The sequence below is a fragment of the Salvelinus sp. IW2-2015 genome, linkage group LG13, assembly GCF_002910315.2.
Source record: "Salvelinus sp. IW2-2015 linkage group LG13, ASM291031v2, whole genome shotgun sequence".
NCBI classification, from domain to species: Eukaryota; Metazoa; Chordata; class Actinopteri; order Salmoniformes; family Salmonidae; genus Salvelinus; species Salvelinus sp. IW2-2015.
Window position 1 is genome coordinate 31,444,842 of NC_036853.1, and position 13,117 is coordinate 31,457,958.

Here is a 13,117-nt window from a genome sequence, read left to right on the forward strand (position 1 = left end):
AGAGTAATTTCTGAGTAAAGTTAAAATCTACTAGAATTGTAAAAAAGTGGGTGTATTTACATGAAATATTAGTTTGCATTTATGTTATTTATTTGATTTTAACCTCCAACTTGAAATATAGTTTTTTTTAATAATCAAATAATACAGTTGGCATTGAATCATATATTTGGTTCAACAAGTATAGTTATTTTCCATTGAGAACCTAACTCTTATGTGTAATCACTTGAATTATAATTTTTTAAAGTTGATCCAAAGAGTTGTTATTTTTATAGTGTGGGTCCCTATATTAATCCCCATGCTAATGTCCTGGCATGGTGACTAAGCCTAAAGGTAATCCAGTTCATTAAATGTCTATGGTTGAGGACTGCCTGTGTTTGGACTCTATGGAAAAACAATGAATTAACGTGAATGGAAAATCAGTAAGTAACAACAATCATATGTTAAAGATACAGATAATGTTGAGTTGCCAAATTAGAGCTATGGGTGCCTCATATCATCTGTAGCCTATATACTTGATGAAATATAGTGTATATGCACATAATGTTTTTAATTTTAAAAAAATTATTTTGACCTGTAAACCTGTTTTAGGTGGGGGTTGTCTGTTAAATAGACCTCAAGGTTATTTTCTGACACCTACAGAAGTATCTCTCCGGTCTCAAGCACTGTTCCAGCCAAATGCACTAGCCTCACGAGACAATAAAATGCAYTTAGGCTTAAGTCCACTGCAATTATGCTTACCAAGGTTTCCCTAATGTTTTAGTATTTAACATTAACAGTGGATATAGTACACTTTTATAACATAAGAAGCCAGTGGACAAACTACGGTCGTTCTTTATCTCCAAGGAGGACAAGCACGTCTACTACTCTGAGTGTGCGCTTTCGCTGTGTACTGTAGCTGGCTTTTGAGTAGGAGGCGCGCACCTCATTCCCTCAGTCGAGTCCTGTCTCTTGTACGAGTATGGCGAAGTCTTGCTAGAAACTAAGCCCAGCATACCTGCGCTGGAGAAACCCCGCAAAACTTCTGTATAACGACGACAAGAAGGGTTACATACAGGCAAATGCAAAATCTGTGGATAATAGACAAAGAGAATCAAACAATACTAGTTTTCGTTCATGTGGTAGAGTAACAACTAACCAGTGTTTCATTAAATAATTAGGATACTTATTTAGAGTTATGTCAATGCAATGTACTATTCTTTGAACCATCTGTTATACTAAGAAAAGGGGCAATTAATTATAAAGGACAATGTTACTCACTAAAACKTCGTCGTTGAAATGGATACGCACGTTATTTGCTATTTGGCTGCATCAGATTGTATGGGAAACGGTAAGTAAATGCTTTTATAACATTCAAAACATTATTTTGACCTCTTTTACTTCCAAATCAATTTAATCATCAATATAACATATTTTATGCAATGCTCTATAACACACTATCCAAACACTACATTATTTCTATAGGTTAAATGAGAAAGAATTCTAAAAAGTTTGGGACTTAATTTCCCTGATTATTAGGCTGCAACACTGAATCTTTCATCCAGTTTTACAGCTCATTGTCTTTCTAATTGTCATCATAGCCCCAGGATTCGGCTGGTTATTGTTAAGTTAATTTCCTTTGAGAAAGGATCGTGCTGAGTCTGGTGTGTTCCGGTGCCAACCGCGGAGACCGGGGCACAGCGACTGTGTCTAATTTAGCTGAGTACTCCGTGCGGTACCCGTACAGTATCATTTTTCTGAAGGCGTCAATGAGCAGCAAGAGTCCGGTTCTCCGGGGCTGCCTGTGAGAGAGACTTGAGTGTCTCCCGTGTCTCTATTAGGACACATGTCCTTGGCATCAATTATCTCCCTGTAGTGCTCAAAGTCAAGCAAAAAGAAAGTGTAAACAAATTAATGCTGTCTTTCAATAGGGGAAAGATCCACAACTAGGGTAACTTGGGGGGAAATGCCCCCCTTAAGGGAAATATTTGGTAAAATTTAAATATGTACATATTGGCGATCCTCAGGCATACACATTTTGAAGGGAAATAAGTGGGCAGAATTTTGGTTGTTGTTTTTCAATAAAAACTAAATTTGCCCCTTTAGGATTGTGTTCAAATCAATTGTATACCTTGTAATTGACTCTTAAAAGCTAAACGTCTATATCTTATTTTCATTATATAAATCAAATATCGGAGCAAAATGACATTGGACATTCTCACTAAGATTAAGTTTTGATGTATGGACCCTTTATTTTCACCCTTCCTGTCCAAACCATCTTAAAGTGTCTCAAAATGGATTGTGTACATCAAAGAAGTTACTTTTAGATGATTTGGAAAATGTTAATATAACTAACAAATTGCTGTAAATTTACAGCAACACTTTAACAGTTAGTAATCTGTAATTCTATATTACAGTACTGCAAAGGGCAATGCATTATAGGGGCTCAATGGCGTTCCGCTACACTGCGAAAATTACAACACAATTGTACAGTAAAGTAATGTATTACCTGTTTTGCTATTTATTTACAGCAGCATACTGTGAATTATGGTGCATTGTGGGAAAATGTTCTTGGTGGCTAAATAATCTCTGGCTCATTAACATATTTTGAAGTGTGTCTTGTAGGAGGCTAGATTTGTTGCACCCATTAGTGAGAATGCTATATCCCACAGAATACAGTACCATACCGTTTTTTGGGAATCTATAAACCTTTTTCTGTAAATCTTCAGTAATCCAGTGGCAACTGTGCTGCTAGAAATTTGCTGTATTTCAGTACTATACTGTAATTTTGGAGTTCCAAAACGCTATTGTGGATGCATGGTGTTGTGGCTCATTACCCTTTTCACAYGTACCAACAAACGGGTGTGATAATTATACAGTGGTCCCTGCAGTGTACGCTCAAACCGGTGTGATTAGAACACTTATTTAGAACATCCAGTKTCGATTGACACAACAATCAGCATTTGAGCTGGACACTGTTTTCACAAAAACATTTTKCACAAACACAGTCCTTACAAAGTTATGTCCAGAATGTGACCAGTTTATTTTGGGATGCAATGTTCAGATATTCACAGAAGTATCTACAGCATAACACAATCATCCAAACCGGAAAATGTAGGCTACATTTGTCCTAGCGCTAACTGAGGAAAGGTTGACGTAACACAAGCGGTCATATTTTTATAACTCTCGACTGACAGAAACTACAATATGAATTATCTAATAGCAATTACTATTTATAATTAATCACATCATGGGTGAACTCACCATTGATCGAAATAATTGAGGAAAACAGTTWCTAGAAATCAAAAGTAATCCGATTATGTTTTTTTTGTTGCATCAACCAAACATAATAAGAGGAGCCAAGATGAGTTTGGTCTGTTTGCAGTATGCATGTTGAAGGGGGTGTGTCATCTACATCATTCCCTTCCCTYCATTCCCTTCCKGAAGTTTACCCGAAAGATGAGTGACCCATTTCTTCACYTCATCATAACATCTTTGGTCCGACAGATGTTTTACGTGACACACAGAATGCATTGTATAGTGTCAACAAACATKGTGCCACACATAGCTGGCAAATAGTTTAGCATTAGCTCATTATAATCAGTACAACCTTCAAATAAGTATTTTACACATAGGTGTCCATTACAATATATGCAATAATCGTAATGCATTATTTGACACCAGTACTTGAAAACGTGTGAATAAAACAGTAAATACATTATGCTCCATACATATATACTGTATCCACCTACAGTAGAAACGACAACACAATATACATAAAATAAGGAACTTACTTTTATAAGAACGCACACATGTCCAAAGTTATTATTTGTAAGGAAAACAACGGGGAAGGCAATGCGAGCGCCAGCCAGAACATTTTCCAAGACTGCACAAATGTCTGCATACTTGATCTGCACAAAAATTGGTGAAGTGTGTGGGCTATCCTCGAAGAGAGAACCCACGAAGAGATACGTTTCTCCGGCTCAGTAAAGCCTCAAACATAAATTGTCCACAACGCTGAAACGGGCTACTTATATGTGAATTGATGAGGAGGCGGATCACACCTCAATTCAAACTGTTAGAAAATACAACTTGTCAGAAAAKAATTTGAAATTGACAAGTTGAAACATAGCCTATAGATAATTAGCAGCAGCGCATATTATCTGTCCTGTTGCATAATAATCACATTTTGGAAAAGTGAGTGCATTCTGAYATCACGTGCATAAATCAACTCACGCTGGGGCGACCGTTAGAGATATTTGGAACTCGCGTATGAAAAGGTTAATACATTTTGAGGGTTGCCTATACTTGTTGCACCCGTTAGTGAGATTGCTGTACCAATTTAAGTGACATGTGGTAGTAGTTCCCTAACACTGAGAAGTGTCCAGGAGGGTATGAGACGAAGGAATGTATAGTGTCGGTGGAGAAAGGGGTGTGTGTGTGTGTGTGTGCGTGCCCGCTCATGGGGCTGGAGATCAAAGGTGTCTGGCGTAAGAAAGGCAGGTTGAGGTTGCCAAGGTCAGAGTAGTACAGCAAGTGTTGAATGATGAAGCAGTGAAGAGTGGTAGAAGATGGTAAAGGGTGAGGGATCCTGAGAAGATTCTTGTGAGTAAGCAGAGACCAATAGAGTGTTGGGAGTAATATGTGCTTCAGTAAGGTGGGTTTCTTAGCATTCATAGCCATGGTTGTCAACTGTACTGCAGAAATGGAACGTAATTCACAGAAAATAAAGGTTGTGGTGGCAGCTGCAAAGAAGTACTTAGGATTGCGAGGTTTTACCGCAGAAGAGTTGCAGGGGGTGTTGAGTAGGATTAGATGGGGTTATTAAATAGTGGAATGGGGTGGTGCTTTTTGTTTTGTTGTGAGGACTAATAGTTGGCAGGGTAATTTTCCTTTTTCCCAATTTTGTATTACCGGAATGTTATGTAGGTAGGCCGTGACTGGCCTCACACTCCAGCACAGTAGGTGGCGGTGTATGCWCCTAAAAGTTGGATGCRCTRTTAGCAATTGTTGTAATTTTATTACAATACATTTTAACAATATTTTGCAAATATATTTACTGCAGCATTCTGTAAATTAGAGAGAACATATTTTTAGACGTGCCATGTAAGAGGCGATATTTGTTGCACCCGTTAGTGAGTGCTGTACCAATTGAAGTGATAAGTGGTAGTAGTACCTTAACAACTTAATATATTCAGGAGACAGGTCAGAGTGACAGTGTCTTAAACCTGTTAGTGGTTGAATATTAAGCTGTGTCCTTTTGATTTGTTCTGCCTTGTAATCAAAGMCAGTTTGGAAGCCTTTGTTTAAGGGTTCTAGAAGTGTAAGTGATATGAAACACCAAATACTCATAAATATGCTGCAATATACAAATACCTAGCAGCCAACTTGCTTGAACTAATCCCAAGTAATTAGTGAAATACTAACATGATTACAGTAGAATTGACTTCATTACAGTACATTAGGCTAATTTCACAGTATTGTACCATGACAATGTGCTGAATTTGAAAGTAACTTACAGAAAGATGGTGCAAAGATACATCCAAAAGATATCCTATTACAGTTACATTATAGTTTGAAGACCAATGTATTCTAACAACTACCAAAACATTCCTAGTAACGGTCTTAACAGAACACATTTCCTTGCTATAATGTTTACTATATATACTTAAATATATATTATATTTATATATAATATAATTATTTCTATTTTTATCACTTAGATGAATGCATTGACTAAAGTAATACTAGGACAGTATGCATCTGGTATATGGGACAAATGAAATGTTAATGTAAAAAAGTAGAATGTCGTGTTCTGTTTAGGTTTTATACTGCTATATGCGAAGCTCTTGCAAAATCATTGAATGCATAATTCTTCATCATTTATTTTTGGCGTTGTTTGTCCCCAGGTTCAGAGGTAATTAAATGAATACCCAGCCTGATGTCGCTTTCAACATTTACATTATGGAGAATTCCCGATTCTTATCGATTACACGTTATTTAGTACCAGAGGTAGAAATTACAAGATCAGTGTGATGAAAGTGAGTAAGGGTAAAACAATAACAATTACCCTACACAGTGCATAGGCAAGCCTGAGAAAAATATTGTGCTACCCTTAGCTTGAAAAATGTTGGTAGTTAGCGAGGCTACGTTGGCTAGAGTCTAATTTATGTAATTATAGGAATACATGTATTCATAATTAAACTGTACAAAATAGGCTACATGAATTTGGTATGTATTCCAGGCCGAGGGTGAAATACAAATGACATGAATAGGTTATGAGGTGGGGGGGTAAGTACTTATAACAAAATAATGTACAGAAACACTGCCCGTTGTTGGTCATATGCAGTCAAAATGATGTTTTTCATGAAATTGGATGATATTTGGATGAAACCAGATGAAAGTATGATGACCAAAGTATGAAAAATKACTTTTGCTTCTACATTGATAAAGTATTATCATGAAGTTACTAGTCCCCTTCCCAATGTCAAACAGTTAGATTTATTATTAAGGGATAAGGTGACATCGCCTTAACTCTCCTTTGAATACACCAATGCCTCCGTGGGGGCAGATCTCTGTACGTACCTTGTGCTGTCTATGGATGGATTCACTCATGTGGAGGCAACCATGAGCAGCCATATATCTGCTGCTACCAGGGYTGGAAAAYCAGGGGTTGGTGCTGCGTCTGGTGCTGGGACTGTAGGCCTGGAAGCAACAGGAACCGGGAACCAGGAGGAAAGACAACTTGAGGAGCAAGCAGACACACAAGGGAGCCCTAGACCCAGGGGTCAGAGATGGCCCTCCCCTGGGGTCTGCTCGCTCCGGGTTAAGGTGTGATGTTTGGTCCCCCCTCCATCCTCTTTTGGTGGTGGAGAGTTCCGGGTTGGTTCCGTGAGTGTGATAGTGGGAGGTAGGTKTAGGTAGAAATCGAGAGAGACAGAAAGGGGGGGTGGTGGTAGAAAATGTGTTCATTGGCCTTTGCTGGTGCTGGAGCCTTGGTTGTCGCGTAAAAGCAAAGCGACGCGGCAGCCAGGCTGAAGGCTAAAAACCGGGTCTGAGCTTTGTCTTGGTCTGGGCAGCTCGGGGGGCAATTAAGATTTTGAACTTCCATCTTGCCGTTCATTCCACAGTTTGATGCTGGTTAGATCCTGATGTTCCTTGGCTCCCACATATATAACATTTACTTAGAAATTCACTTGATGAAGGCGACAGGACTGAAAATGAACGAATTCAGCAACATTGTCTCTGTCACTAACAAATATACTCACGGGTAATAACTCTGTAATTCACTTGAAAAGGCAAGGCGACCTGGGAAATTATATTGGAGGCGTGGCTTGGTGGGGGCAATGTTCAAGATGATACCACTCAAATTTGGACCCCCTACAGGGTCGCAGTGACTCTATCGGTTTGAGTAATGACAACAAAATCACTTTACGTAACTGTACTCATATGTTACGTGCAACGGGTTTCCTTAAAAGTTTTGAGTAATGACAGCACATTGGGTTTTACAGTGCAGCCTCCACCTCCAGCCTGTTCACGTGTTCTTAGAAAGTCATTGCGCAATCCCGTGTGAAACAGAGTTTTGACTKGCCACTATTGAAAAAAGGATCCCAGCTTTTTTGGACTGCGACATTTGTTGCTCAACTCTTAAAATTAAGGACATGAATCCACTTTACAACCAGTGTAGCCTAMCTGGCAAATTAAAAACGTATMYACAGGAAGCAMTTCCTCCATTCGCTATTCGAGTGCAGGATACGGATGACGTGTCTTTTTTTGCTGGAGTTGATGAATATGAGGTTGAAAAGTGGTGGAATTGTCCTATATAGACGTTGGTTTTACTGTAATATATCTCAAAGATATAGACCTATCTCACTATGTACACTTCTTCCACTGCCATTAATAATACTTTCATCCAGTTGAGMAAGCACACAAAGTTTATACTGAAACTTCCTTTTCTACTGTAGTTATAGATACTGTCACTGTCTTTGGAGAACTGTCACCTTCTCCCGTGGGTGGGTGKGGGTATATAAACAGAGCCCTAACCCAAACAGCATCAGTAGCAGATGGTGTCTATAATGAAGTAAACAAGGTGGTGTTTCAAAGGGAGATGCTGTTTTGCTGTGAGTAGTTTTGGTGGGACTSTTTTTCACTGCCCTACAGATGGGACAGGAGGGGAGAGATGGTTGGAAGACAGGGTGATAATGAGTGTGTAACTCTACAGTATGTGTTGAATAGTTAATGATATAGTGTGCATAAAGGGACAATGTTGTATGGTGGCACTTGTCATCTCGGTAAAGATGTACAAATGCAGGAATATGTTTCACATTACACAAGTTCTGTGCTTTTTCATAGCTAAAAACTCCTCCCCTTCCTTCCTTCCTTCCTTCCCTCCCTCTCTCTCATACTCCCTCCCTACCCCCTCCAGGTGGAGGCCATCCATCCAGACTGTGCCTTGGTGTCCCAACACATGAAGGCCCAGCAGAGCTGTATCCACACACGCAGACAGGAGGGTCGCAACCGTTCTGCCAGGACAGGTACTGTAAACCCAAACAGTACTATTCATTTATTGGATTAAGTCCTGTAAACCTAATCAATGTGAAAACTTTGTAGTCACAAATGTTTTAGGTTCCCTTAACAGGCACATTCAGTCTTGATTTTGTGAGACTATTTTTGATTCAGATGAAATTCTTTAGGTGAACAGGCCTTGTGGTGATAGATTTACAAATACGTCTTTCAAGTTTTACCTTGATTACATCTGACCTCCTATACGATGACTGCACATTTAGGTTCAGAAAAAATATTTCCAAAAATTGTGGCACAAATTGGAATTATCTACGTAGCAAGCTTTTATCTATTGTTGGCGGCAGTGTAAACTTTATTTTTTTTAAATGCTTTTTTTCTCCCCAATTTCGTGGTATCCAATTGCTAGTAGTTAGTCTTGTCTCATCGCTGCAACTCACCTACGCGACCTCGGAGAGCTGCGAAAGGTCGGAGAGCCGATGCGTCCTCCGGAACACAACCTCAACCAGCCACACTGCTGTTGACACGTAATGCCATCCAACCGCTGGAAACCAGCCGCACAATGTTGTCTCAGAGTGACATAATACTCGTACACTGGCACGACTTCGTGTCAGCATGCACTGCGGTCCCCTGCCTCGCCACAGGATAGCCGCTTGTGCCATATCACAAGGCCTCTATCCCTGCGGCCAACCGCTCCCTAAATCGACCCATCCAGACGCTGGCCAATTGCTCTGCGCGCCCCTCATTGGGCCTCGCCGGGTGGGCTCGGCCGGCTGCGACAGAGCTCTGGACAGAATAACCAGAAGTCTCTTGAGCGCACGATCTGACGACTGGGATGCAGTGCTAAGTTTATACCACTGGCGCGTGCTGTGATGCCGCAGAAACCTGTGAAATATAAAAATGTAGTGAATTAAGTAGGCTATCATGAGTTGTGTGAAATGGTCGCACTGTCGAGAAGCTAGTGCGAACTGCGCGAGTATAAGAGTGCAAACCAGGTCAACGTAGGCATCAAAGCTGGGTGCAACACCAAGATAAGAAATATAGAGACGCAAAAATGTAGTGAGTGAGTGATTGGGTCCCGAGTGTTTTGCGATGAGGCTGGATAATAGAAAGCATCGCCGTCATAGAATTGCTCAATAATGACACAAAAAGCTTATATTCTGCTACTAAGATGATCTCATATTGTTTATTCCTGGGTCCTGTGCATGCATTGTCCGTTTGGCGCGAGCAGGGATGGATGCGCATTCACCTGAGATGGTGTGGCATATCAAGAATGCTGATTATACGAGTATAACATGTAAGCAGGTCGACCGTGTGCTGGAGCCAATCAAAGTGGTCCACGTTCTAACACATGTTCAGTTTCTCGTCACATCAATACACTAATGCCACAGATGTCTTTATAGTTGAGGTAGTCAGCGAGAGTGGCAAGCTACTGCAGAAGTGTCACACCCAGACTCTTGTGCCGATTAATCTATGTGCGCGAGTTCGATTCTCTCTCACCTATGAGAACCATCCAAGCGTTGTTTTAGAGAATTTGGCTGAGTGATGGCGCAACGTGCCCACAACGCACAGACCCAATTGATGGCTTCTAGTGTGGGGTGACTTGCGGGTAGCGGTGTATGTCAGGATGTAACAGTAGTGCTCGCCGTTGTGCGTGGGTATCGGTCCCTCACAATGAAATAAGCTACGGTGACAACGAACACAATTGCGGTTTTGATCGAATGGCAATTTGAACGCGACAGAGCATACACGTGACGAATTCCTGAGACTCGTTGTGAGAGTCCCTTGTTAAAGGGATCCTGTGAACCAAACAGTACTTCCTCAGTCATGGTTGTCCTCCCACGTCATTGAAGCATAGATTGTATGTTATATTATTCCAACCTTTCTTATGTGTTGACACAATACGCAATCTATGACCAACGTGTCCTTTTTGCTCTAACCCTGCACCTCTTCCCTCCCGCGGCCGCCCCCTCCCCCCATGATAATTTAGTATGATAATTGTCCTCTCGAAGCCAATGTTTGAGATATATTGGACACCGCACTCTAATTGGCACGAGGGTATTTGCGACGAGTACAGGGGGAAGTTAACCAAACATTCAAAAAAAATGACTGACATATTTAATGAAAAACATTATTTTGATGGATTTATTCATACTATTTCATCCTTCCAACAAATATAGTCCTGACACAAATCTTTGTATATATCTATAAAAAATTATGCCAGCTGATTCATGATTTCGACTGAGAAATGCTGTCTGTCTTGTCCGGACTCTGGACATGTTCATTACTATGGGACAGCTTGAGATCTAATTTTAATATTGAAACAATGTTGCAAATGTTGGAGAGACAGACAGCAAGGTTTATACAAATCTAAATGTTAAATGTTAGTCTAAAAGAAATGTGACATAATGTGTAGATGCTTTTTTATAGTGGAGATCCAGTTTTTAAATTGCCTGGCTGGGCTGATGAGACAGTGAATTTCGCAGTCAGATGGAACAGAGTAAACAGGCATTTTAACATCATAGATTTAGCCGGTGGTAACTTGTGGAATAGACTCTGGCTGGAATGCGGTTTTAACCAATCAGGATTAGAACCTTCCATTGTATAATACAATATAAAATACACACATATATATATATATATTACTACTGTTCAAAGTTTGGGATAACTTAGAAATGTCCTTGTTTTCCATGACAACATACATGAAATGAGTTGCAAAATGAATAGGAAATATAGTCAAGACGTTGACAAGGTTATAAATAATGATTTTTAATTGAAATAATAATTGTGTCCTTCAAACGTTGCTTTCGTCGAATAATCCTCCATTTGTAGCAATTCCTCCGTTCAGTGTCTGTTCTTTTGCCCATCTTAATCTTTTCTTTTTTTTGGCAAGTCTGAGATATTACTTATTCTTTGCAACTCTGCCTAGAAGGCCAGCATCCCGGAGTCGCCTCTTCACTGTTGATGTTGAGACTGGTGTTTTGCGTATACTATTTAATGAAGCTGCCAGTTGAGGACTTTTGAGGCATCAGTTTCTCAAACTAGACACTCTATTGTACTTGTCCTCTTGCTCAATTGTGCATGGGTTCTCCCACACCTCTTTCTATTCTGGTTAGAGCCAGTTTGCGCTGTTCCGTGAAGGGAGTAGTACACAGCGTTGTACGAGATTTTCAGTTTCTTGTCAATTTCTCACATGGAATAGCCTTCATTTCTCAGAACAAGAATAGACTGACGAGTTTCAGAAGAAAGTTGTTTTTTTCTGGACATTTTGAGTCTGTAGTTGAACCCACAAATGCTGATGCTCCAGATACTCAACTAGTCTAAAGAAGGCCAGTTGTATTGCTTCTATAATCAGCACAACAGTTTTCAACTGTGCTAACATAATTGCAAAAAGGTTTTCCAATGATCAATTAGCCTTTTTAAAATGATAAACTTGGATTAACTAACACAATGTGCCATTGGAACACCGAAGTGATGGTTGCTGGTAATGAGCCTCTTAACGCCGATGTAGATGTTCCCAAAAAATCAGCTGTTTCCAGCTACAATAGTCATTTACAACATTAACAATGTCTACACTGTATTTCTGATCAATTTGATGTTATTTTAATGGACAGAAAATGTGCTTTCTTTCAAAAACAAGGACATTTCTAAGTGACCACAAACTTTTGGACAGTACTGTATGTATGTTGGTTATCTTATCTATCTATCTATCTTTCCTTTGGTTTGAGATTTTTGATTCCAACTGCCGTGTCTTTGTGAGACGCAGAGTATTGAACGGATGTCTCCACATGTGTAGTTCCCACTGTGAAGCATGGAGATGGTGTGGGGGTGCTTTGCTGGTGACACGGTCTGTGATTTATTTAGAATTTAAGCACACTTAACCAGCATGGCTACCACACGCATTCTGCAGCGATATCCCATCTGGTTTGCACTTAGTCCCACTATCATTTGTTTTTCAACAGGACAATGACCTAACAACACCTCCAGCTGTGTAAAGGCTATTTGACCAAGGAGAGTGATGGTGCTGCATCAGATGACCTGGCCTCCACAATCACCTGACCTCAACCCCAATTGAGATGGTTTGGGAGGAATTGGACTGGAGAGTGAAGGAAAAGCAGTGTGCAAAGCTGTCATCAAGGCAAAGGTTGACTACTTCAAAGAATCTAAATATATTTTGATTTGTTAAAAAAAAAATTGGTTACAACATGATTCAATGTCATTGTGTTACCACAATTTTGATATTGCAAGTGCACCTTTTAAAATGTTGTATTCTCCACAGAGCAATTGGCAGCCTCAGACCCTCAAGCCATGTTACTTGCATTGTTAATGCTCACCATACAAGGAAGATGAACCTCATCTCCATCTCAGCATCCGCTGTTGACGGTAAACATTTTGAAGGAAAGTTTGAGTTGAAACCGACTTCCGTTGCAGTATGAAGACCTGACATTGATTTACAACTTACCTGCCTGATGACCATTGAAGAGTTGCCACAAAAAGCAACACTGCACATTTTAGTGGACGAAAGAGATTCAAGTTCTACCCACCATGACAGAATTACGGGGACCATGTCTGTTCCCAGCCCTATATTTCCTCAGCCCTATTTCCCTCAGCTCTATGGTCC

General features: G+C 40.1%; 1 protein-coding gene across 1 annotated transcript in view; it reads left to right on the forward strand.

Moving 5' to 3' along the window:
• The first annotated feature begins 1,017 nt into the window (after positions 1 to 1,017).
• Positions 1,018 to 13,117, forward strand: part of LOC111971222 (pituitary adenylate cyclase-activating polypeptide type I receptor-like) — an 87,544-nt gene continuing 75,444 nt past the window's right edge. Inside the window, 2 exon segments of the mRNA XM_070446042.1 lie at positions 1,018 to 1,327; positions 8,402 to 8,510. Of these exon segments, the coding sequence (XP_070302143.1) occupies positions 1,247 to 1,327; positions 8,402 to 8,510 (190 nt within the window). The 5' untranslated portion in view covers positions 1,018 to 1,246.